Source organism: Triturus cristatus, chromosome 7 (assembly GCF_964204655.1).
Source record: "Triturus cristatus chromosome 7, aTriCri1.1, whole genome shotgun sequence".
Lineage (NCBI taxonomy): Eukaryota > Metazoa > Chordata > Amphibia > Caudata > Salamandridae > Triturus > Triturus cristatus.
This window is the reverse complement of record NC_140590.1, coordinates 405843672-405869141: the sequence shown is the minus strand read 5'-3', so window position 1 is coordinate 405869141 and position 25470 is coordinate 405843672. Positions and strand designations below refer to the sequence as shown.

The following is a 25470-nucleotide window of genomic DNA, read 5'->3' as shown; positions in this document are numbered from 1 at the left end:
TTCTTGCCTTGAATGGAGCCTGCTCCTCAGAACTCACGCTGATACTTAAGCTCTGACTGAACTATTGTCGGCTGCTCTATCATGCTTCCTCGCCGGACTGTATTGCTGCGGAGTGAACCACATTGGCGACTAAGAGCATGCCCCCCTTACATTCAGAACTGACTCTCTTCATCATGTCCCCCATTATCATCTGAATTTGACTTTAATACTCCTCATCAACCAGTTTTATTTCGCACTTCATAAAAATGCATAAAAGTACACACATAAAAATAGCATAAAAGATGCATTAAAATTAGGCATACAATAGATACAAAATCCAAAAGCATGTCCAAGCTCACGGTTAAACACTGTGTATAAGAAATAAATCAACAAATACATACATGGACTAGAAAAAAGACAGAATAAAACAGTTAAAACTGATCTCAAATTGCAAAAGATGTAGTGCATAAAACTTTCCGGGATCTCATAGTGGCCAGTAAAAAGGAGGCTAGCGCAAAGCAGACCAATAGGGCTTCTAGTGAGTAAAATAAAAAGAGAGCAGATCCTACAGACCTCGTTGAGAATTTCCTCGTGTAAAACGATGAAAGCCCTCCTCCGGGATAGGGGTTATGCGGCCCCACTATTAGTTAATGGCCGGGCTCCCGGGGTAGCAGTTCCCCGGGCCGAAATATATGATGGGGCACAAGTTATAGTTCGCTCTGCTAACTGGTGAATTTCTATGTCTCGGGATCGTGCCGACCAAAGTCAGTCACCATGCCGAAACCTTCTGGCTCCAAGTCAGAAACTGCTTCGGAACCGAACCCTTGACACCGAAATCAAAGACTGCTTCGTAACCTACATCTTTTGTGCCGAAAAGTCATTCCCACCTGGCACTCCCACCTGGCACCGAAGTCCTCGGCACCGAAACCGAAAAATGTTCCTCCGAAGCTGCAGGAACCGATTTTCAACGTCCCTCCACCCAAATCTGACCCAAAACAAAAAGAACTTTATATTAGTCCCGATACAGGACGTGTTCTTAATAAACCGCCTCAGAAGCGCAAACCTGAGTCGGATGACACACATCACATTCCTTTGAAGAGGAAGAATGTCAATACTAACCCCTCTCCTCCGCCGCCGCCACTCTATTCCCCTACACCACGTTCCCCACCATTAGAACATTTACTTATTACACCAACTAATTCACCTCCACCACAACCTGATGACGATAATGATTGAGATGGTGGGGATAATATTTTACTGGTAGATCCCTGGGAAGACTACAACACTGATTCCCCACAGACAATGACCCAGACCTTTACCAAGCAAAGCCTCCTCCTTCTGACGACAATGTAGGATATCTAGCATTACTTGTTAGAGCTGCAGACTATCATGGGGTACAATTACACAGGTACTCTCTGGAGGAAGATTTCTTATTTGAAACGCGGAGTAACACACAAGTCTAGTCACACTCTCCCTATGCGCACAGGCATGATGAGACATGCCGATGATATATTCAAAGACCCGGTTCGTGCTCGTATTCTCACCCCCAGAATAGACAAAAAATATAAGCCTGCTCTGTCTGATCCAGTTTTTATTAAAGGACAGTTACCACTAGACTCTTTGGTCGTCTCTAATGCCTTTAAATGGGCCAATTCACAAACTTCGGGGGATGCCCCCCTCCGGAGAAAGAGTCAAAATAGTAGACGCCTCTGTTAAAAGAGTAGCCGCCCAAGCAGCGAATCAGTGGCGCATTGCCAACACCCAGGCCCTACTAGCCAGGTACGATAGAGCACAATGGGACAAAACGGACCAATATCTCCCAGATGAGCACAAGGCTAAAGCTTAAGATTTAGTGCAAGAAGGAAAGCTCATCTCCAATTCCTCTATTAGGTGTGCTTTAGATGCTGCAGACACCGCAGCTAGTGAGATCAACACTAATGTGTTACAGAGGATGCACGCATGGTTGAGGATTTCTGGTTTTAATCCAGAAGTCCAACAATCTATGTTAAATACTTCATTTGACAAATAGCGTCTCTACGGGCCCGAAGTAGATAAGTCATTTGAGAAAATGAAGGGAGATACAGAAGTGGCTGAGTCAATGGGAGCCCTACAGTCTCCTTCTAATCGTGGCTCCTTTCATTTGACAAATAGCGTCTCTACGGGCCCGAAGTAGATAAGTCATTTGAGAAAATGAAGGGAGATACAGAAGTGGCTGAGTCAATTGAGCCCTACAGTCTCCTTCTAATCGTGGCTCCTTTCGTCGCTCCTTCTATCGGGGGGGTCTAAGACCTTGTCCTCAGATAATACTGCTGCCTCGTACAAAGGCAACAATCAATTCTCCTCCTCAAGAGGCTTCTTTAGAGGAGGCTAGAGAGGTAATAACGGCAAAGGTAGAGGCAAAGGTTGCACACCACATAATTCCCCCTCCCCTAACAAGCAGTAACTTTCCTACACTCGCCCCCCTCCGATCAGTTAACACCTGTCGGGGGACGTCGCCTATATTTCCTTCCCATTTGGCAATCCATAACCACAGACAAATGGGTGTTAGAATTATCCAACATGGTTATTGCCTGGAGCTTACCAACACTCCTCCAAACAATCCACCTCCTCACACAAAATGTCACTAGAACATTTACACCTGCTCAAACAGGAAGTCCAGTCTCTCTTGCTAAAAGGAGCCATAGAGCCTGTAACATTACAATATCTAGGGTCAGGCGTGTACTCTATGTATTTTCTAATTACCAATAAGGACGGCTCCTTAAGATCTATTCTGGACCTCGGATAGCAAAATCACTACATTACTGTCAGAACACTTCCATATGGTAATGCTTCAACAAGTGCTCCCACTTCTACAGCTGGGCGACTTGGTCACTCTAGACTTAAAGGATGCATATTTATTTCCACATTACAATTTATCCAACTCTTCGCAAATATCTCAGATTCATGATAGTGGGTAATCACTACCAATTCAAAGTACTACCGTTTGGAGTCACCACTGCTCCCAGGGTATTTACCAAATGCCTGGCAGTAGTCGCAGCTCATCGGAGAAGACAGCGTATCCACGTCTTGCCCTACCTAGATGACTGGCTCATCAAAGCCAGAACTTACCAAAAGTGTCCAACACACTCAAGCCATGATTCCCTTAATACACCAACTAGGGTTTACAGTGAACGCATTAAAGTCTCATCTGCAGCCTTCCAACACACAAACCTATCTGGGAGCCACCATAGACATTGAAAGAGCTCCAGCCTCTCCAAATCTAGCCAGAATTCTCAGTATTCAGTCCCTTCTCTCTCAGTTTCAGCTCAACCAATCATTACCAGCAAGAGTATTCATGCAACTGCTAGGAATGATGGTGTCTTACATTGTAATTGTTCTCCACGCAAGACTTCACATGTGTCTCCCTCAAGAATGCTTAGCTGGTCCGTGGAACCAGTTGCAGGGTCAGTTGACTGATCTAGTGTTGGTAGATGGCCGCACCCATAGTTCTCTATAGTGGTGGAATCCATAAAATATATCCAAAGGGCGGCCTTTCATCGACCCTGTTCCACGAACAGTGCTAACAGCAGATGCATCGCTCATTGGTTGGGGTGCTCACCTACACAATCCAAGGGTTGTCTAGTCTAAAGTACAAGAGTCTTTATATAAATTGCCTAGAATTACTAGCAGTGTTTCTAGTGCTCAGAGCTTTTCAAATTCACCTCATAGGCAAAGCTGTCCTAGTCCACACTGACAACATGACCGCTATATATTATATATAAAAACAGGGTGGGAGGGAGGAGATCGGGGGGCGGGGGGGGGGGACTCCAACTGTCATGCCTAGCACAAGCCATTTGGAAATGGGCTATACACCACAAGATTTATCTCCTGGCAGAACATCTTCCAGGAGTAAACAATCAGATTGCAGACCTTCTCAGCAGACAGAGACAGCAAATCCACGAGTGGGAACTTCATCCCCAAATTCTCCTCCTTTACTTTCAGGAATGGGGATTTCCTCACATAGACCTGTTCACCACAGCTCAAAACGCAGAATACTCAAGCTTTGCCTCCAGGTTCCCACACCTGCTCTCCAAAGGCAATGCCCTATTTGGTTATCTCAAGAATTGAGTATGGGTGCACAATTCTAGCAGGGCTTCCTAAGATTTCAACAGCTCCAGTAAAAGCCTGCCTCAATGCTGCAGTGAGACTCGTAAAGGGTTCAAGAAAATGTTACCACATCTGAAAGAGCTCAAATGACTATGGTATGAGACAAGAATTTGGAATGCGCTTCCACTGAATATCTGATATTCTTCTTTCACCTAACCGGTGTTTCAAAAACTTCACGTGGCTGCACAATCACTTTCAGCTGTCCCTCCACCCATAGGTCCTGAAGAGACCCTATATCGTAGGAAGGGTCAAAAAGTGGTCGACAACCATTTTCAAGCTAACCATTTGATCAGCTCTGATTGTTGTACACAGTGGCTGTGATCATTGTAAAATTGTTGATGGTCGTTTTTTATAATTGTGGAAACTAAGTCACATATGTCACAAACTTACAAGTTTCTGTTTTTGTTGGTTCCATTTATACTGGGGACACCTAGCACTATTGTGTTTTTTCTTTTATGTATATATTCTTACACTCCTTGAAATATAAAAGATATATTGGAAGTACAGCCGTGTTCTCGGTCTCCTTTCCTTCTGACATTGATATAACACATAATCATTGCGATTGTGCATATAATTATCAACATAAGTATTTTTCCGCATGAACCATTGTTTCTGTCACATACAATTTACCCTGGTTCCTAGTGAGTAGGGTGGCCCTTGTTTTTGTTCTCGTTAATGCTAAAGTGAGACTCGTAATGGGTTCAAGAAAATTTGACCACATCACTCCACATCTGAAAGAGCTCAAATGGCTACGGTATGAGGCAAGAATTTGGAATGCGCTTCCACCGAATATCCGAGGAATCACCTCGGTCTTGCGATTCAAAAAAGAGGCGAAGTCCTTTCTCATGAGTAAATTCCTCCCTTTAGTCATTCCTGAAGCTACTGTTTTCATATGTGCTAATACGTGAAGATAAACAGGATGATTGTACAGCAAATATCAGAGTAATGACCCGTGGTGGGGGGGGGGGGGGGCATTCACCGAATCTCACCTATGGACCTTAGTCGGACCTGTTTGGATACCCAAGTCCATACGCAAGATTCAGGGACGATGGCTAATGAAGGTCCCTCTATCAAGCCACATGGATATTGGTCTGGTCTTGTAACTGTGTATATCCAGTTCCGACTCCACGTTTTCTTTAGGAATTACATTACATTTTTATGCAAGTATGTCATGATATGTACTAGTATAACCCGAGTGGTTGCCTAGTAAGACTTAATATGTATATTATTTGTGTAAATATGTAAACTGTGAACGGAAGTGATTGCTGTTGCATTGTAAAGGGCTCTTGACACCCAGGATTGGGTCATGTTCGTGCTAAAGAAAACAATAAATACAAAAATAAATGAACTGGTCAAGGATATTTGCCTACGCTTTTCCGCCTCTCCTACTCATTCCGTTGGTAGTTTGGAAGCTGAGACAAACATTGCTCAAACTGATTCTCATAGCTCCCACATGGGTATGTTAGCCTTGGTTCACCACCCTGCTGGAGCTCTCAGTAGTTCCACACCAAAAGCTGCATCTCCACTCCAGTCTCCTCACTGAGAGCTATGGAGAAATCAGACATCCAAATCCCAAGGAATTCAACCTGGCGATTTGGCTTCTGAAGTCGTAGAGTTTGGTTATTCACAATTACCACCAGACTGTATTAATATCCTAAGAGGCCAGAAAACCTACTACTAGGGGATGTTATTCAGCAAAATGGAAACGGGTTGTTATCTATTGAACAATAACAATATAAATCCTCCTGATGCTTCTGTGCAACACATCCTCTGTTATCTGTACATTTACAGCAATCTGGACTAGACTATACATCCATTCGCTTACATCTGGCAGCAGTAGCTGCATATTTACAAAACAGACAACACTTATCTCTATTCAGAGTACCAGTGATTAAAGCCTTTATGGAAGGATTAAAAAGAGTGATACCACCTAGAGTCTCACCTGCCCCAGTATGGAACTTTAAACATAGTCCTTACAAGGCTAATGGGTCCACCATTTGAATCAACACACAGGTGTAAATTACAACTTCTCTCATGGAAGGTTGCTTTTCTGATAGCAACCACTTCACTAAGGAGGGTTGGTGAACTTCAGGCATTAACTATATAGGAGCCTTTCTTTCAGAATCACAAAAACAGAGTGGTTCTTCGAATCAATCCTAGATTTCTTCCTAAAGTAGTCCCTCCTTTTCATATCCATCAATCAGTTGAATTACCTGTGTTCTTTCCTCAGCCTGATTCTCTAGCAGAACGAGCTCTGCACACACTAGATGTTAGAATAGCTCTACTATATTACATGGAAAGGACAAAAGAATTTCGCAAAATTGCTTTTTGTCACTTTTTCGCTATCACACAAAGGCAATCCCGTATCTAAATCCGGCATTGCAATATGGATTGTGAAATGTATCTAGACATGTTATGTGAAAGCGAAACTAACTTTGATAATACCCCGTAGAGCGCACTCCACTCGCAAAATAGGGGCTACTGTGGAATATTCCCCTAAGCTGACATCTGTAATGCAACAACATGGTCTACACCACACACATAACGATGTAAAATACATCAATGTACTCCTATAAGCATAACGTCTGAAATAGTGCCATACATTATAATAATGACTAATGTCCCAACACATAACATACCCCACGCCACTGTGGATTGGTTCACACCCTAAGTAGGTAGAGGCTGGACAGATGTCAATTAACCGTACAATACGTCACTTGTGAACATGGGTCCATTCTAATGTGACAGACAAAATGTTGCCTACTCTTGACAAATTGCCAACTCGCAACTGCGAGGACAAGGGCAGAAAGAAGTTTGAGTTACCACGTAAAATACGTCCGGTGCGAAAGTTGATATACATATTGATGTATTTTACATCGTTATGTCTATCATAAACCTTTTCAATTGAGGGAATTTTATTGAATGTATTGAAGACAGGATGTGAACGTGGCATTGGGTCTCTTCTGGGACCTTATTGGGTTAACATTTTAATCTTTTTTTTTTTTTTTTTTGCAAAAACAATTTTTATTGCTTTACCCGATTACAATTGCCATCATCAAACATCATCACACCCCTGGTCATATCCAGCATGTAGGAACCAGTGCATAATACAGTCTAAACCACTTCCAGCTAGTAAGTCACTGTCCCCCAGCACTCCCATATGCAATTACACCCTCCCCCCACCCACATGTCAGTGTGCCATAACACCAGGTACCAGGAGAAGTCTCTCTTTTGAAGTAGCCGTGTTAGTGGCTGCAGGCCACTCCCCACCCCCATAGTCCGGCTCAGAGCAGTAAGGAGAAGGAAAGCCCTCTCGCCCTCCCGGGTTAACATTTTAATCTATATGCATGTATGAGCTATTCTGCTTCTATGCTTTTTTTTGCTTATTACAATATGTCTGCCATGCAGTTTGACGAAAGGTACTCGATTTTAGTCCTCAGTCTATGTCTAGCATTTGCCTGAAGCATTAGCAGTTCAGTTTTATTCTTATACACATCATCTATTCATATAAGACTTATATGATTATAATGTTGAACTATGTTTCTTTTGTGACAATACTGTGGCAAAGGTTACGATCTGCATGCATATATGAGTTACTTGCATTCGCATATTTTGCGTATACAACGATATGTCTGCCACGTATCTTGAAAACTAAGTACTTTATGCCAGTCCTTTGTTTGTTTGTGTTTAGCACTTGCCCGATGCTTTATTAGTTTTGTTTTCAAACACATTCATTTATGTGAACAAGGCTTCCATGTAAGCCGAAACATGTTGTAAGTGAATAAACACCCTTGGACTTTGCAAATCTGGTAGATTCTGTGTTGCTGAGAGCGCATGTTATTGGAAGACTTTCGCTTGAAGATAGATAGATATATATATATATTTATTTTCTGGCATTGGTTAAGATACAAAACCAAGATTGTGGTAATCTGGAATAAACAATTGAAATTAAGGCATCAGACACTGTTTGTAGGGGAAATAGTGAAATACAATTGTTTCTTAAAGAGTACTGTGCACATTGGATTCCATTCAGCAGTTTATTTCAAATAGTTTTTACCTCCGTGAATTGTGGCCTAGCATCTGTGTAGGCCATATCTCCATAGTCTCCAAAAGGACGTGACTTTATTGTGATCCCTGTTGTGTTTCAATTACATTCCATAGTCAGGTCTGCTATACCTAACCTAGGGATTCTCCTGACCATGCAGCCCGTTAAAAGGCATACCTACTTATTGAATACACTATTGTCACTATTTGTTAGTGAGTTTTTCTCTAAGTCAAAAGTCGAGCCACATCTGGTCTGCTGAATACCAAGATATTCCACAGCCCACAGTTGCTCAAAGAGGGAATACACACCTTCCTATTTTTCAGCCCTTGGGCAAGGGACTTTGTATGCTGGGGACCAAAAAATGGAACAAACCAAGTATTCCTAGAATGAAGCAGTTCCCCAAGTTGGGCATGTTTCTAGGAAGAAAAATACAGTCACTGAGCTACTACTGGTTATTAACAGACTGATTCCCGACACTGTTCTCCTTAACTGCAGCAAAATACATCTCACTTGCATCACTCACATCTACAGAACAAGTATGTGTGAGAAAGTGCCCTCTTTCTTGCATGGATGGCCACCACCTTTTGCTGTATTGCGGATGTTCTTTGACTGAGTGTGCCCTGGGCTCGGTCTATTCAGGTACCCAGGGCCTATGGTCCTTCCCTAAAACTGCATTGAAGCCTAAACCCAGTTGGCATCTCTGGCCACATGTCAGCCCCTGGTAAATGGTACCACAGGTACCCAGGGCACAGTGACCAGAGAAGGCCTCTAAGGGTTGCAGCACTCTGAGGCCCTGTACACTGGCACTCACACACTGCCTTTGCAGACTGAGTGCCTTGGTGCAGAACAAAGTGAAGGGTTGACATGGCACACATCCGTGTGTGCCATGCCCACAAACCACTGCCCTGGCATACACCAGTAAACCCTCTAGCTAGGTGCCCTATGCCAGTGATGAGGGTACAGGAGCATGAGCCCTGTACCCCTACAGTGCCCAAGTCCATTCCTGGGCACTGTGAGTGCAGTGCTGCCATTAAGAGTATATGGTTCTGGGAGTTTGTCATTACGAACTCCACAACACCATAATGGCTACACTGAAGACTGGGAAGTTTGGTATCATACTTCTCAGCACATTAAGCCCACGCTAATGCCAGTGTGGGATTTAATGTAAAATGCACAACAGAGGGCATCCTAGAGATGTCCCCTGAAACTCGACCAACTTCTAGTGACCTGACTGAGTGGCTGCCACCACCAGACATGTTTCTGGACTCCTCGGTCGAGAGCTGCTGCTCTCTGGGGCCTGAAACAATGCACATCCTGGGACGAGGTGCCAAGCCTCCTCCCCCAGGATGGGCAGGGTTAACGAAGGAGAAGTTTCAAAGGCGTGCCGCCTTTGTGAGCCTCTCCAGACCAATTGCTGCTTTCAGCAACTGGTCCCCACTGGTTCTACCCCCCACTTTGGCCGGGAGAACCGGCGGGATAAACAAGTGAGGAAGAGAGGTGTGCCCACCTCTGCCAACTCCACCCCTCAGGTGGGGGAGGCGAGGTGAAGCACAACCTTGTGACCCCGCCATCTTGAGGATGGGGGCGGACCCAGTCAACCAGAGACAGGCTCCTGCCCCCCTCCCACTGGATAGTGGCAGAATAGGGAGTGTGCCCACCACTGGGTAGAGACCCATTGGTCCCTGCCCTTACCTACCTGTAACGCCCCATAATTTAGTATTTAGGGGGAACCTTGAACCTTCCTTCCTCAGATCCAGCCAACCCACAAGAATTAAAAAAGGACGAAGAGCCGTGGAGAGCTAACAAGAGGACGACGCCCACTGACTTGGCCCCAGCCCTACAGGCCTGTCTCCCCTCGAACCTGCTCCTGCGAAATCCCGGCGTGTCCAGCAGCCAGCAACCACACAAACCCCGGAGGACCTGCCTGCCTTCACTTCCCAGACTGTTTCTCCCATGAACACCGGACGTGTTTAAACTGCAACTTCTGGTGCCAGCCAGAGACCGTGAATCCAGCCCACTCTGCACTTTGCAAACCCAGTCCGAGCAGAAAAACACCACGAGGAGGTCCTCCAGGTGATCCTGATCCAAGATCCGGCAACCCCTGACCTGCCTCAAGCCTCCAGACGACACCTGCAGCCTCAATCCAGAGGATGCCCCCCTACCGCCCCCAGAGCGGGTAAGACTTTCCGACGTCCCAAGATACCCCTGCACCCGACGCACCACGGCCTTATGAGCCCAAACCAATGGTGCCTAACCAACCCACGACATCCCAACTTACCCCTCGAAGTGGTGGTTGCACCCAGAAGATCCTCGCCCCGAGCCTGCAGTGTTTCTTTGTACCGGAGGTTCTCCTTTGAAAACAGGGCATCCGACCTCAAAACAGCACCCTGCAGCCGGCTGCCCAAGTGCCACTGAGGGTGCACCTTTGGTGCTACTTTGTTCCCCAACTTGCCCTGAGCTAACCCTAGGAGCTTTGCTCCCACAACCCAGTGGCCTGCTTGCCAGCAGCCACCAACCGGAGGCCCCCTATTTCCCCTTTGGATAACATTGGGCCTCAACACTCTGCACCCAGCCACCCTAGTGCCGCTGAGGGTGCAACAACAGTGCATCACTGACCCTGGGGGACCCCGGAGTCTAACACCAGAACCTTAACTCCCACAGTCGATTACTTACCTGTGAACCGTTAACCTGTTTTCCTCCCATAGGATAACATTGACACTTTTTCCCCAAAAGTTTCCAAGTGTGGAGTTTTGAAACCTAAAAATATTCTTTAAAAATCGCACAAATAACCAAAACGTGTTTACTCACCTGCTTGCAGGTAATGTCCCAGTGCTGAATCTAGGTATCCAGCACTGAGTTAGAAAAGTAACGTGAAAAGTAACTTACCTTCAATTTACTGTAAAAGCCTATTCATTTCAATGTATTGTATTTGCTAAGTGTTGCATACTACTGCTCCCCTGTAAATCAAACAAAGTACAATTCCTATTACATTTTTCAACTGATCTATATCCAGTAACATACTACTGAAAAATATTCAATGCTTACCTGTACCAAGCTTGCTTGGTTCTAAAAATAAACAGTATATTTTTATACAAAAACAATTGGCCTAGAGTTCAGTTCTTGTGTGTGAATTCATTTGCTGACTGAGTGTGTGCATCAAGTGCTTAACACTGTCCTCTGATACTGCCTTACTGCTCGACCAAGCTACCTAACTATCTAATCTATCTAGCTTTAACCTCTGCCTACCTCTGGAGATACTTGGACTCTATACACACTATACCTCATTTTGCTTTGTTATATATAGAGCCAGTTTCTTACAGTATGTTAAAATTGAAAAGCAGTCTACGCATTTTCATTTTTAGTTAAATACAGCTAAATTGCTCCCCGCGATGCAGGAGAGTTACACAAGACTGCGTATCTCCATGTTACCGTGGTGTTCTGCCCCATATGGCAAACACATGAGTTATTGGCGTTTCCATTTAAATTTGTACTGCCTCGTCCCATCTTTCACGCTATATTTTAATGCTAAAACAAGCCTCTGTAGGGCTTAAAACCCCATTATAGAAAATAGGAAAATGTTTTCACTCGCTTTTTTAAGCTAAATATTGGCACCACTGGGTTACATGTCTCACCTAGTTCCTTCTCCTTAAATGCCGGTAAACACTGAAGTAGTCATACTCTCTCCCTCCTTCATATTCATCTTCTCTTAAAACAACTTAATGTCCTTCGTCTTTGCTTAGCGTTCTCAGCGTATTAACAACTGATGACCAAAGTACTTGTCTTCTTTGAATTCATTTCATTCTCTTAACAAAATCTTAATGTACCTCATTATGCAGCCCAGTAAAGAGCCTAAGAATGCTTACATTAATAAAATGAATAAAAGCACAGCTCTCCAATGTTATTGAATAGCAGAAAGAAAAGAGAAAACGCTTGTGGACAACTTAAATATTGCATATTGCATTCTGAATCCTGAAATCATTGAAGTTAGTCTCCCATACAGTGTGACCCAAGTGACAAAAGATTTTTCCAAGCTGTTGCACGAGTGTGCAATCTATTTATGATCCCATTATGAAAATGCACTTAAATTATATAGTAAACCAATGTAGACTAAATATTTGTTTCATCTTTTGTTTTCAGACAAGTTGTAAGAGGATCTCATGCAGATTCTGAAGAGTCAACGGAAGTGCTGTGTTTTGCTGAAACTAGTTCACCCTCCCCTTCAGAATTTGCCAACTTACATAGAGTTTACGCAGGAAACTTAAGCACTCTAGATGGTAACTCCATGAAGAAGAGCACAGTGGTTGCAATAGGCCACCCACATCATTTAGATCCTACATCGAAGGATGGTCAGGAGGCGACATCTCTCACATGCAGTGTGCCAAACTCTGAACTCACACCAGAAACATCCTCTGCAGTTGACGATGATGACGATGATGTTTCAGTGACTCCCTCAGGATTTGAAGCCGTTGTGCCCACAAGCAGCAGCTCGGCTCAGGACTCTGAGCTCCCCCGCCCGGTTTCTCCTTCCGTGTACATGTTGCGCCTCCCTCCTCCCCTTGGAGCCTACATTCAGAATGAGCACAGCTACCATGTAGGTAATGCCCTACTTTGGAAACGTCGCGCTGAAGCGGCACTGGACGCACTGGACAAAGCCCAGAGGCAGCTTCAAGCTTGCAAGCGCCGGGAGCAGCGTCTACGCATGAGAATCTGTGGGCTGCAACAGGAACGCATTCGGGAGAAAAGGGCCCAGACAGACGTGAGGGAGAAACTCAAGGAGCACCTGCAAGTCTTTGAACTACAGCTAATTAACGACTTTGAATGAGGTCACAGTTGATTACTTTGGAGAATTACTTACAATCCGCTTGTGCTTATTAGTCATCCGAAGTGAATTCCCAGGGCCTTCGTGGTCTTTTCACTCTGACCATTTCTTGGTGTTCACTAATCATTGGAGTAAGCTATCATGAATGTATTTGATATGTTTGTTGTCTCCGAGGGATATTCGTGTTCAGCAGTGTGTGTATTCTTCTTCCTGTGTGTTCAAAGAACCCTCCGTGCTCTCAGCACTGGGATCTCTGTCACCATGCAGGTCCTGGATTCTCCCTACTTTGAAGGAGACATTTCCTCATGAATTATTCTCAGTGTGGGTGCAATACTCATTTTCCTTTCAAGGGGGTCTTTAATGTAATTTTGAGCTTCAATAAATAGGGACACCATTGATGCGGAGATCTACTTTTTAAATGTGAGATTGGGTATTCTCACCAAATCAAATGGGTCAGTAATTTAGAGGAGAATGGACCACACCTTTCAAATTTTGCAGGAGGGATTTGGACCTAGACTTTGTAAATCATGTGCTTAATCATGTGGTAGAGGTCTTCTTTTATTTAAACTGAACAAAAATTGTTTCCCTTATGTGTCAAAATACACTACTATTTTAAATATCAGTTTACACTGAACCAAAACAAGTTTTTCTCCTTAAGCACTAAGTGTCGATACCAATGGTGATTTGATAAAAATTCTTTATTCCACTTTCATTAGGCCTAGTGATCAGCTTTAAATGACAATTATTTTGAAATGCGTTTTATTTAAAACCTTTTTAGTACAATCTAAACACAAAGTTTGTAGTCACAGATTTTCAGAAGTACTTGGCAATTTTTAGAGTAAACACATATTAATAAAAAAATTTAACATTTACAAATGCAGCACAAGAAGACCTTTTCATGAAAGAAATATTTTTCTTCTCCAAATATCACTCTGTTTTCCATGTGCTTATTTCTATATATATAATCTACCAATACATACAATACACAGCTCTTAGAAACAATATATTCTATGTCCATGTGTCATACTAGGCTTCATTCGACCACAACAGGTTTTAAGAAGATAAATAATTGTATTGTCCACGAGTCAAGGTAGTTACGTTAGGCAACACACCGGGCTCTTATCAACCGCAACGGTTTGAAGTAGAGGAAAGGAGAAAGACACAGTAAATAAAAAGAGTGATAATGTTCGGATTTTGAGATATTCAAGTCCGCTGAAACAGCATTTCGGTCGGGGTTCATTACTCGCAATAAAATCGAGTGAAGCACAGAGATTTATTCCGCTCAATTGATGCCAATATACAACTAAGATGAGGCCTAACAACAATATACTCTGTACTATAATCAGTGATGTGATTGAATATTATCTTAAAATGAGAGTAGAACCAGTGATAAGAGATTCATGAAGGCGGGGACAGGACTGCCCTTTAGAGGGTAATGTACGTTGGTTATCCTGAACCTGTTCTAGTCATGGAGTCAGTGAAATGATCATAAAAGAGTAGAGGGAAATGGTTTATTAAATGAAATCTTTATAATAAGGGATTTCAAATGAGATGCCCCATTATAAAAAGAAGTGTTATAACTTGGGGTTTCTAATTTTAAACCTAGGAGTACTGACCTGATCCAATTGATTATGATGGCGGTATCTACTAAACAAGTATATTCGCAAAGATTTTACCACAGTGACCAGAAAAGACACTGGGACTGATAAAGGAATTTAAAAGAAAACACAATCAGTCAATGGTAAGTGGACTTTGCATTGCAGATTATAATGCTGCTACATAAATGGATATAACATTAACCAAAGGTAAAAATTCCATTAATAGGTTTAAAATGAAAAAGAATCACTGAGCTATTAAGACTGGGGTGAAAATGATTTTGCCCTGATCATAGTAAGTACAAAAGGGAAAAGAGTTTGACTTAGTATTCTTGTTTGATTTAAATAAATAAACAATCAATTATATGTCGCCCATAGGAGGTGCATCCTTGCCTAACTAAAAGGGGCTAATCCGTAGAAATGGACAATTCGTTTTGATTTTATCAATTCCATTGCAATTTCCCTGCAAAGACATTACAGGGTGAGATTTTAAATTGCCATATGGTCCTCTTAGATGGAATGAGATTAATAGTAACCTTTAAACATGGTACTATATGCATTTCAAAAAAATATAATTTAAAGTGGTTTAATAATTGTAATAGTGTATTTAAAGAATTTCAACGAATATAGAATGCACTGAACCAAAATGACTAATTTAGATCCACACTAGCTACGGTTGAATTTAATTGCATTTATTGTTTATTTTTAGATTCTTGGTCTGTTCTCATGGATAAAGTCATGTTTTAATTGAGTCCTGAGGAAGGTGTTAAGAATTTCAAGATACACCGAAACGCGTCAACACATAGACATAGAATATATTGTTCCTAAGAGTTGTGTATTGTATGTATTGATAGATTATATATAAAGAAATAAGCACATGGAAAACAGAGTGATATTTGGAGAAGAAAAATATTTAATGAAAAGGTCTTCTTGTGCTGCATTTTTAAATATTACATTTTTAATTAATGTGTTTACTCTAAAAATTGCCAAGTACTTAGGAAAATCTGTGACTACAGATTTTGAGTATAGATTGTACTAAAAAGGTTTTAAATAAAAATGCATTTTAAATCAATTGTCATTTAAAGCTGATCACTAGGCCTAATGAATGTGGAATAAAGAATTTTTATCAAATCACAATTGGTATTGACACTTACTGCTTAAGGAGAAAAACTTGTTTTGGTTCAGTGTAAACTGATATTTCAAATAGTGTATTTTGACACATAAGGGAAACAATTTTTGTTTAGTTTAATACTACCTGGTCCCACCAGGGTATCTCTCTCCTTTTGTTGGCTTCTTTTATATAAAAACATAATAAATATGTCTGCTTTGGAAACATGTGAGTAGCTGCCTTCTGTGTCTGCCGTTTGGTTTAATAAGACACATAACATGGAAAAAAAATAGCATAAAGCATATTGAAATATTTCAGTGTTGCAACTTCATTGGTATTTAGCGCAGCCTGGTTATCTAACTTCCAGAAAGCTAGAGCACACACACACACTTGTACTACCAGCAGTTGCAGAGAAAGTTGTGAAACTGTGTGCAGTGCTCTTATGAGTTACCAGTATAATATATCAAAAGCTTTTTGCCATGGGTACCATCCATAGGTTTCTTAGGTTTTGAAATGATAAAACTCTCAGACAAATATCTGTGGCATTGATTGGCATTTAAGGGTAGCAATTTTGTTTAGACTCTTTAACGTTGAAATGTCTGTAAAATGACTCTTTGCATTTACCTCTATTTTAGTTTCCCATTGGACCAGGAATCTGTTGAGTAGAACACCACGTTTCTCGTCAAGTTCTGTCACATGGGCGGATATTTAATGACTCGTACAGCTCCCACTTTAGTACCAATGGAATGCCTCCTTCCTGCATGGACCACTCAAAAACCACATAAGTTCACATGTGCTGTAGAACGTTGGCTCTCTAGCAGAAGAGAAACGTTTGAGCTTTTCTTTTGTTCAAGTGTTGGTCTCCTGAGCCTTGTCTTGTACCTAATGTATAGCCTAGCACATATATTTACATTGAAATGAGCACATTTTGGTTTGTTTATAGTCTTTTAAATACATTTGAATATACAAATGTTGGTTTCACAGTGAGACCTCAGTGTACAAAGGTACTTGTGGTTAAAAACATTTATGATTAGAATACCCCGGAAGGTCACTGGAAACAAATATTCGAATACTGAAATAGATGCAATTTGAAAAGCTGCAAATACCAGAATATACTGAGGACCACCTTCTGAATCACAAATTTCAAATTACAAATGCTGCTGTTACTTGTCTAAGCTCAATTACACCCTTTCCCATTCTTTCTATGGGTGTTCACGTCCTGAGGGTTTTTTGTTAAATTAATGCCTCTTTGCTTCTTAATTAATGTTTGAACACAAGTGATTGAAGCTTTTAATGAAGAGCAACTTCTCAATAGCTGAGATCTTGAGAAAATAGGTGTAAACCATAGAACATACATAAAGAGATTGCTTACATCCAATATACTGATCTTAAATCCATTGGAGGCCGGTGCATATATCAGGGAGGGACAGGCAGACAAGACAAAATGCATACATAAACACTGACTCTCATCCTTGCATCATATCTCTCTCTCTCTCTCCTCCCCCACCACACACATTCATTCACTCCCATATATTGATGCATGCATGCAACAAACATAAAAAAACAAAACCTCACTTATCTGCGCAGCTCTGCTTCGGAGGTCCCTTGAGGGTTGGGAAAGCAGTAGTCTCTATTCATCACAGAGTGGGATGGGGGTCAGTGAGAGTTGTTGACTCTACCCCACTCAGTGACGAGGCTTGGAACTGAACAACCAGGTCCAAGGCAACCAGTGATGCGACCCCCCCTCGTCACAAGGGGGCCTTGAGGTGCATTGCTAGGCTGAAGAGGTCACGCCCACAGGAGCTGTGACATCTTCAAGGCAGCAAAGTTCAGCTAAGGCAGCCAGGAGCCAGCACATTTAGTGCATGTTTAGCTCATGGTTGCCTGACCTGAAAATAGTGTCTGGCAGGCTGACCTTTGCTCATCCTAAGAGACACTCTTCTTTTTGTTCAACAGGTGAGGGGTGTGGTCCCTCCGCCCCTTAGAACAAGCATCTGCTTTTTAACGGAGACAAAATGTGAAGGATTGTGAAGTACCAGAAAAAACACTGTATTTTCACTTGAGAGAAACAACTGAACACTAAAAGGGAGGTAATGTCAAACAGTAGGATCATCAGAGTACTCTGAGTTCTCAGTAGATACCAACTTCTGATTTATATAAATGCTAATGCTGTCTTGTTGGAACAACACCCTCTCTTCTGAACTCTCTCTCATCCGTCTCACTCAGAAGTGTCATTATCCATTGCCAAAGTTTTTCCAGTTTCTGGCCTCTTCGCCGAGTCCTGAGGACTTCACAAAAAACCTAGTCTTTGTGTGATATACTTCTATGTACGATAGGTACGCTAGAAAGCTATTGCTTGAGATAAATAAATGTTAACACCCCACAAATAAATGTTTCTTCTCCAGAGATAATGTACAGATTCACATATCTTGAGTAGGGTATTAAGCAGTGAACTTCCAGAGGAAGTGGAAACTAAAGAATTAGCAACACACGATTAGAATGTCAAATGTAACTTTCACTATTGATTTTATTCTTAAGCACCTGTGTTTATAGAAAAGCAAATTAGTTTAATCTGTCTGTCTTGTTAATGAAGAAGACATTACTCCAGAATAGTAAAGTTATCTGCCTTACTTCTTGTGAAGTGGTCCACAGAAGTACCCAGATGAGGACAGTTGAAAACCATATGCAAGAGACTGCCCAAATTAACACTACTTCTGTATTCTCTTTCAGGGGATATTAGTTGATAATCATAAGAACAGAATAGTCCCGCCTGCATGCAGAGACCCAGGAGTACGTCTTTCAAAGTCACATTTTTGTAGTAGTTTCACTATTTTTTCGGGAAGGCCTGGAGGTACATGTGACAATTTATAGCTTTGCAGCCTTAAGACAGGCTATATTGCCAGTTCTATGAATTTACTTTAAAAGATAGAAGATATACTTAAACGATACTTTACAAAAGTAAAAGTGACCTAATATCCTTCACATAGATAAGGGAAGAGGATGGACTGCTCCCAGTGCCCACTGGGGGATCACCAAAAGAAGATCTGGTGAGACACCACATTTCCTTTCAATGGTGAGGAAATGGATATTAAGAAGGGGTGCAGTACCTGCTTGCTCGCTGTTGAGGGCTGGTTCGAAGAAGGGGAGACAATCTACGCCAAGAGGGACTTTGACATTGAGACATCAGATGGCATCAAATACTTCAAAGTCGAGACACCATACTATGGAGAAGACAGCGGAATGTTTTTCACACATAAAACCTTGCATACTCCTATTTGAACAGAATACTCCAGAGCCTGCTCTTCATTTAGACCGGCTTCTCTAGTCTGTATTCCCCTTCACCACGTCCCACGCCATCTACACTACCTCCTCAGGCTCCTGTAGAGTCTACTCCTCCTACACGACTGGTAATTCCAGCAATAAATCTGCCAGCAAATCCACCAGCCATGCCTTATCGGCCACAAAAGTTTCCTGCACAAATGGCACCGTCACAAGGTACTCTGGATCTCTGCTATGTCATCCCAGACATCACCACAGTATAGGACTAGATCAAGGTCAAGATATCACTGTCCTTGTTTCTGATCTAGAGCTCCCAGACAGTCACGCTGAAGACATCCCATTCAAGGTTGGCAAGATCACATTACACAGCCATTTCTGATCTGTACACTCCTACATTGAGACGCTCCTCTAGTGATAATCTCTCCTTTAGACCATATAAATACCTCCCAGGAGTTTATCAGGGATGACAACAAATTAAATTCAACTCGCCGGCTAGCACAGCCATTACATCGGTTATTTTGAGACGCTGCACTAACAGTTCTTCCCAAGGCTATTCCTACCTCTAGTTCCAGGTGTCCAAGAACCGGCCATGGATTTGTTCCTGATTCCAGCATCTGTCAGGGCTGCACCAAAAAAAAATACCAGAAAAAATGCAGGCTACCGGATCAGGGTCCATTATATCTCTGTACGGAACCCACACCGGACTCTGTCATTATTTCTGCTGCCCGAAAACGTCATGCCACAGCCCCTTCCTCTACCATTCCTCCTGATAAGGAGATTAAGAAGTTGGACTCCGTGGGCAGAAAAATATGTGCCACTCTTGCTGTTACTATGAAGGTAGCATGCGCATCCACCCTTCTTGGATAGACTGTGATAGACTGGTCAAGCTGGCATGCTCTTCAACCGTTCCCGTTCATATAGGACCTACTCAACAGATCTCAAGATATTCAAGAAATCGTCAACGATGGCTTGATGGTATCTCACCAGATCGTCAGTGCTGCAGTAGATACATCCATCCTAGCAGCTCACGAATCCTGTCACAGTTTTGCTTTTCACTGTTAAGACTCACAAGGTTGAAGGTCAATAACAGATCTTGAACTCCCATTTTTCATGCAACACATTGTTCAGATCTCCTGCTGCTGATGAGATGTCTTGCATCAAGACTGAACTCGACATACAGGCAGTAGGCCCGGAGAAATACGTGAAATATAGGAGACATTCCCATAGGTCCTACGGCCACCGATATTTCCATCAGAGGAATCCGCCCCTCACTGGCCTCAAGGGCAGCAACTGCCACTACAGAGGAATCCGCAACACAGAAGCCAGTTAAGAGGCAAAGGAGATAAACCGCAACCTGCCCAATCCACCCAAAACTGATTGCAAGCAATGAGTTTTCTCTTCCTTCTCCTCTGTTTCACAATCTGGTGGATGGGAAGCATAACATCTAATGTAAAAGAGTGGCAAAGAATTACCAGCGACAAATGGGTTCTGAATTTGGTGCAAAATGGTTACTGTCTCCTGTTCAAGTATCCTCTATCAGCACTACCACTAAAGAGCTTATCCCCTCTCCATCAGAAAAAACAACAGCAAAAAGTCTCTAGCCTCTTGCAAAAACAGGCGGTGGAAATGGTCACAATTCCTCTGAAAGGAATGGGAATTTATTCCTGTTACTTTCTTGTGAAGAAGAAAGGACCAGAAAACGAGTTCACACCCATTCTAGTCCTGAAAATAGAGAGCATGGTGGATTCACAAAGATAAATTCAGGATGTTGGCTCTCCATTAGATCTACCCTGAACTCTATGAAGGAGACTGGCAGTGCTTAGTAGATCTACAAGGTGCTTATTTTCATATAGGGAAAACTAAGACGCATCATTCCTGAGGTTCACAGTAGGAAGCGACCATAAACAATACAAAGTCTTCCCTTTTGGTCTCAAATCTGCACCCTGGACCTTTTCCATATGCATGGCGGTCATTGCAGCTCACCTACGAAGTTAGAGATTTTTTCTACCCATATTTCATACGCTCATCAAAGCGTCTTCTTACCAACAAGTGTGTCAACATTATCAGATGGCTGTTGTAACTCAAACGACTGGGACTGCACATAAATCATAAGAAATCCTTCTCTGTTCTAGTTCAGTCACTACACTATCTGGAAGGCGTTTTAGACACTGTACACCCAAAAGGGTTTCCCTTTGAAGAAAGACAATTATCTGTCGGAAATGTCTCAATTTGTAGAGAACAACCCATCCAACAGTGAGAAACATTCTCTCTTCTAGGAACATTGGCATCCTGTATTTCTGGTCTCAAATGCACGTCTGTACATGAGACTACTGCAGTAGTCAGAATGCAGTAAGGGGAAGGGGGGGGACTGGGGGCATGTCTAGGTCCAGCATACATTCTCTCTAAATGTACAGGTATACAAGTTGAGTATGCAGTTCCTAAAAGAATCCGAAAAGGAAAGAGAAAAGGCAATAGGTCGGGAGGGGTCTGAGCAAGCAGATCAGGGGGGAACGGATTTCTCAGAAGCAAGAGCCCTCACACACCCAGATGGGTGTCAAGCTCCTTGTTAGGCTGGGGCTGCAATGCCCAACAGGCCGGGGGGGGGGGGGGGGGGGGAGAGGAGGGGGGGGAGAGGAGTGGTGCTCTTTAGCAGAAGTCTTTTAAGATAAGACACTGTGATGAAATGTAAGTGGAGGTGCTGTGTGTGTAGATTGGTGTAAGTGTGGTATAAAATAACTAAGAGATGCCCTGAAAGTTTTAATACGCAGGGCCTCTCGTTATAAATAAAAACAAATGGTAGGTGTGTTGGAGACAATGATCCAATACAGCTCACAGGAAATTGAGAACATCTGTCAACATATTTTGTGTCATGTCTCTGCGGATCTGGGCACTATGTCAGGACAGTTTAACCTAATCTACCAATGATTGGGGTTATAGTAGTGGTAATTAGCAACAATGCCTAATCTCAAAAGTCAACCTCAAATTGTAGGGTATACCTTATAACTAAAATCTGACGAGCAATGGAAAAGAGGCATATAGATCGTGAGAATTGAAAACAAGGAGGGTATTCACTAGACCATACCCCATTTTCACACTGCAATGCATTTGGCAATTGTAGAGGAAATCAATGCCGTAGGCTGCATCATGCCTGTCAGTGAGTGTGCAAATACATTTAAAAACAAACAGATCAGTATACGAGCATGTGGTAAACATGTGCCATTTTAACAAACACACACATATAAGCCCCATCAGCCACATAAATGAGTTTGGATAACCACTATTGTAACTATTTGGGATGCAAAAATGCAGTAAAGTCCCTCATAAGCGGAAGGGCTTACCCAATTTGCGTAAGTAATGGCAGAGACCATACTAGCTGCAGATTGAAATTAGTAGAGCGAAATAACTGTCAGCACTGCAATAGTGAAGAAGGGTAATGAAGTACAAACTATTAAAAATTCTCACGGCGTCCAGCACGCTAGGAAAGCTGCGACTTACACCTCTCTGCCACCCTGAAGTTATTGAGGGAGCAGAGGAGGTGGTATATATGCTGGAGTGATTTATCACTCATAGGTGTGATGAGGCACATGTGTGGGTAATTGCCTTCAGTGTCGAGCTAGAATGTAAATCTGATGCTCGATGTTCCAAGTATGCCGCCATCTTGGAAGACACAAGTGGAATTTCAAAATTACTTTTAGTAAAATACATGGAGGTCCCCACTCTGGGATCAGCGGGCCCCCACTCCACCACCTCTATAGGAGTAACCCAAGGTCCCATATCAGAGACCCCAACCAATGTGCCCCCCCCCCCTATGTTCCCCCAACTCCCTTCTCTGTCATTTAACTAACCTTTTCTAGACAAAGGTTGGACAGAGGCAGAAGAGGAGGGCAAAAACAGGTCCAGTGGCAACAATCAGAACCCCAGATGCAGACGAGAAGTCAAACAAAAAGAAATTGATTATGAACCTATCCACCAAGACAACTCACAACAGAGGAGGTTAATGTCCTCCAAAAGGGTTTGGGCTTTGATCCCACACCCAAAGAGGATACATTCCGACTGAACTGAGCTCCATGATTTCTTCTGGAAAATTGGCCTTTGCTCCTTCTTTCACGACAAACCCACACCTGAGGTGACAAATACCGGGTTATGCAACCCGACCAGATTCACTCCCTCAGCAGGGATGACTCCACACGAAGTCCTAATGTTTGAACAGGCAGTCCTGAAAACAACTGGAGTATCACACTCTAGGCATCAATTCTACATCATGTCAAATCAGGAACTGGCACCAGTAAAGTCACTGGGTAAAGAGGCTTCAATCACAATCAAACCAGCCGACAAAGGCGGCGCGATTGTCATTATGTCCACCACAGACTGCAATAACGAATGTCTCCGACAACTGGCTGACCGGAGCTATTACAGCTCTATCAGCCAGGATCTCGCCACAAGATTTACTACTCAAATCAGTTCCTTAGTGCTGAAAGCTGAAACCCAGGGCTGGATAAGAAAAAATGAGGCAGAATTCTTGGTTAACACCCACCCCAAGATCCCGTACTTCTACACCCTGCCCAAAATAGGGTGTTACACCCCCCGAGTAGACTTATTGTATCAGGCATAGGTTCCCTTCTGGAACCATTGTCTAAGTTCTGCAATCATTTTTTACTACTATTGGCAATGAAATCCACATATTTTCTCAATGACACTAGGGATGTCCTTAAGCCTATTGATGAAGCAGACAACATCAGTAACATTGATCTCTTCATGATCCTTGACGTGCAGGCTCTCTACACAAATATAACCCAAGATGCAACACTTGAAGTGGTAAAGAACACACTCCTGTCAAAAACGTAGTGCTCATCTACTCCGTAAACTTTTATTACAGAATGCAGACATTTCTTTTAATCTGGAGCCTAACTCCATCACTAAACATAAGGTATTCTCCTGGGAAGTATATTAGCGCCAAGTCTGGCATGTCTCTATATTGCTAATTTTCAAACCTAAAACATTTTTTGTGAAAACAATCCCTACACCAATATACTTCTATGGTGTCACTATATTGATAACATTTTGATTTTCTGGCGGGGAGATATTGATGAATGCTGCAATTTCCATACATGGATTAATTCCCTCAATCCATTTCTAAGTTTACAAAAAATATCTCTGACAAATGTCTCCCCTTCCTTGATTTACTAATCACCATCACTAATGGGAAACTCATGACCACTACATACAAAACATTGACTGACTGCAACAGCTTACTACTGTATGACCGCCACAAACCTAAAGTCTTATGGGACAATTTGCCCCACAGTTAGTAGCCGCCACTACGTCACAACTGCAGCAATATTGCTGGCCTCGACCTAGCTTGACAGCACGCCACTACCCACCACATTCAATATATAACACGGAAAAGGACGAGGAACAACAGTCAGGCGGCACTATTCGAACCCCACAGGACAACACAGTCACCTGTATTACTACTTTTACGCCTAATTCAGACCTGATACGGAAAATCATATGCAAGCACTGGTTCATCCTATAGATAGGCTCACTCGAGTTTCCCCCTCCACGATTTGCGTTCAAATGAACACATAACCTGAAATACATAATCGTTCATACTAGACCACGAAGGACACCTAGGTCTGAACAAGGTTCTCTCTAGGATCTAACCCACTATCACAGGACACTATCCATATGGCTCCTGTGGGGTTTGTGATCTGACTGAGCCCCACAAAGGAGACAGAGCCCGACCAGACCAGACCCACATATGGACACACAAAAAAAAAACCCACACACATTGTAATACCAGGAACTGTGTATACATGATCACTTGCCCCCTGCACCAAAAGATATATTGAAATGACCACCAGGCCTGTCAAGGTAAGAATGACTGAACATCGGAGTGGTATCCGATCCAAAAAAACTACCACCAAAATGGGCACTTACAACCGCACACCAGACAATGTACGCTAGACCATCCTCGATCGCATCATAACATGAACAAAGCCTACGTCTGAGGGAACAAAATTGGATATTCTGTTTAATCACACACAGGGCAGGCCTTAAAGATGATATTCCCTGGTTTGAACTGGAGAACTGAGGAACCTTCTATTTCACACCCTCATGGCCACAAGGCAGCGTCCGTGGACCAATACCTATACGTCTGTACTTTATGTACTTTATTGCTACATATATAGCTCACCATCTCGATCCTTCCTTTAGATATATACACCATCTCATCACAGGCTTGTTAACGTTGAGCCTTGTTCTTGTTTGCTCTTGGGTACCATTTTCTTCCGGTGGACCCATACTACCCACCTGTGACAAGAGTACAGAGGTGCTATCCACCCTTTAGTTAATTGCTGGAATTCCAATCCTAAAACTTACAATATAGATATACCGAGGTGCTACACTTGTGTTTGTGTCCCTAATTTTTTGTCAATATCCCCACACCTGCACACCTGTGTTAATTTCTATACAGGACCAACCTGTGACAATTGTCTCC

General features: G+C 42.7%; 1 protein-coding gene across 2 annotated transcripts in view; it reads left to right on the top strand.

The window, feature by feature from the left end:
• THAP7 (THAP domain containing 7) overlaps window positions 1–15917 on the top strand; it is a 204350-nt gene extending 188433 nt beyond the window's left edge. For both annotated transcript variants that reach the window (XM_085616664.1, XM_085616666.1), the window contains exon 7: window positions 12308–15917. In XM_085616664.1, the coding sequence (XP_085472790.1) occupies window positions 12308–12992 (685 nt within the window). In that variant the 3' untranslated portion in view covers window positions 12993–15917. The remainder of the gene's footprint in view (window positions 1–12307) is intronic.
• Window positions 15918–25470: the final 9553 nt, after the last annotated feature.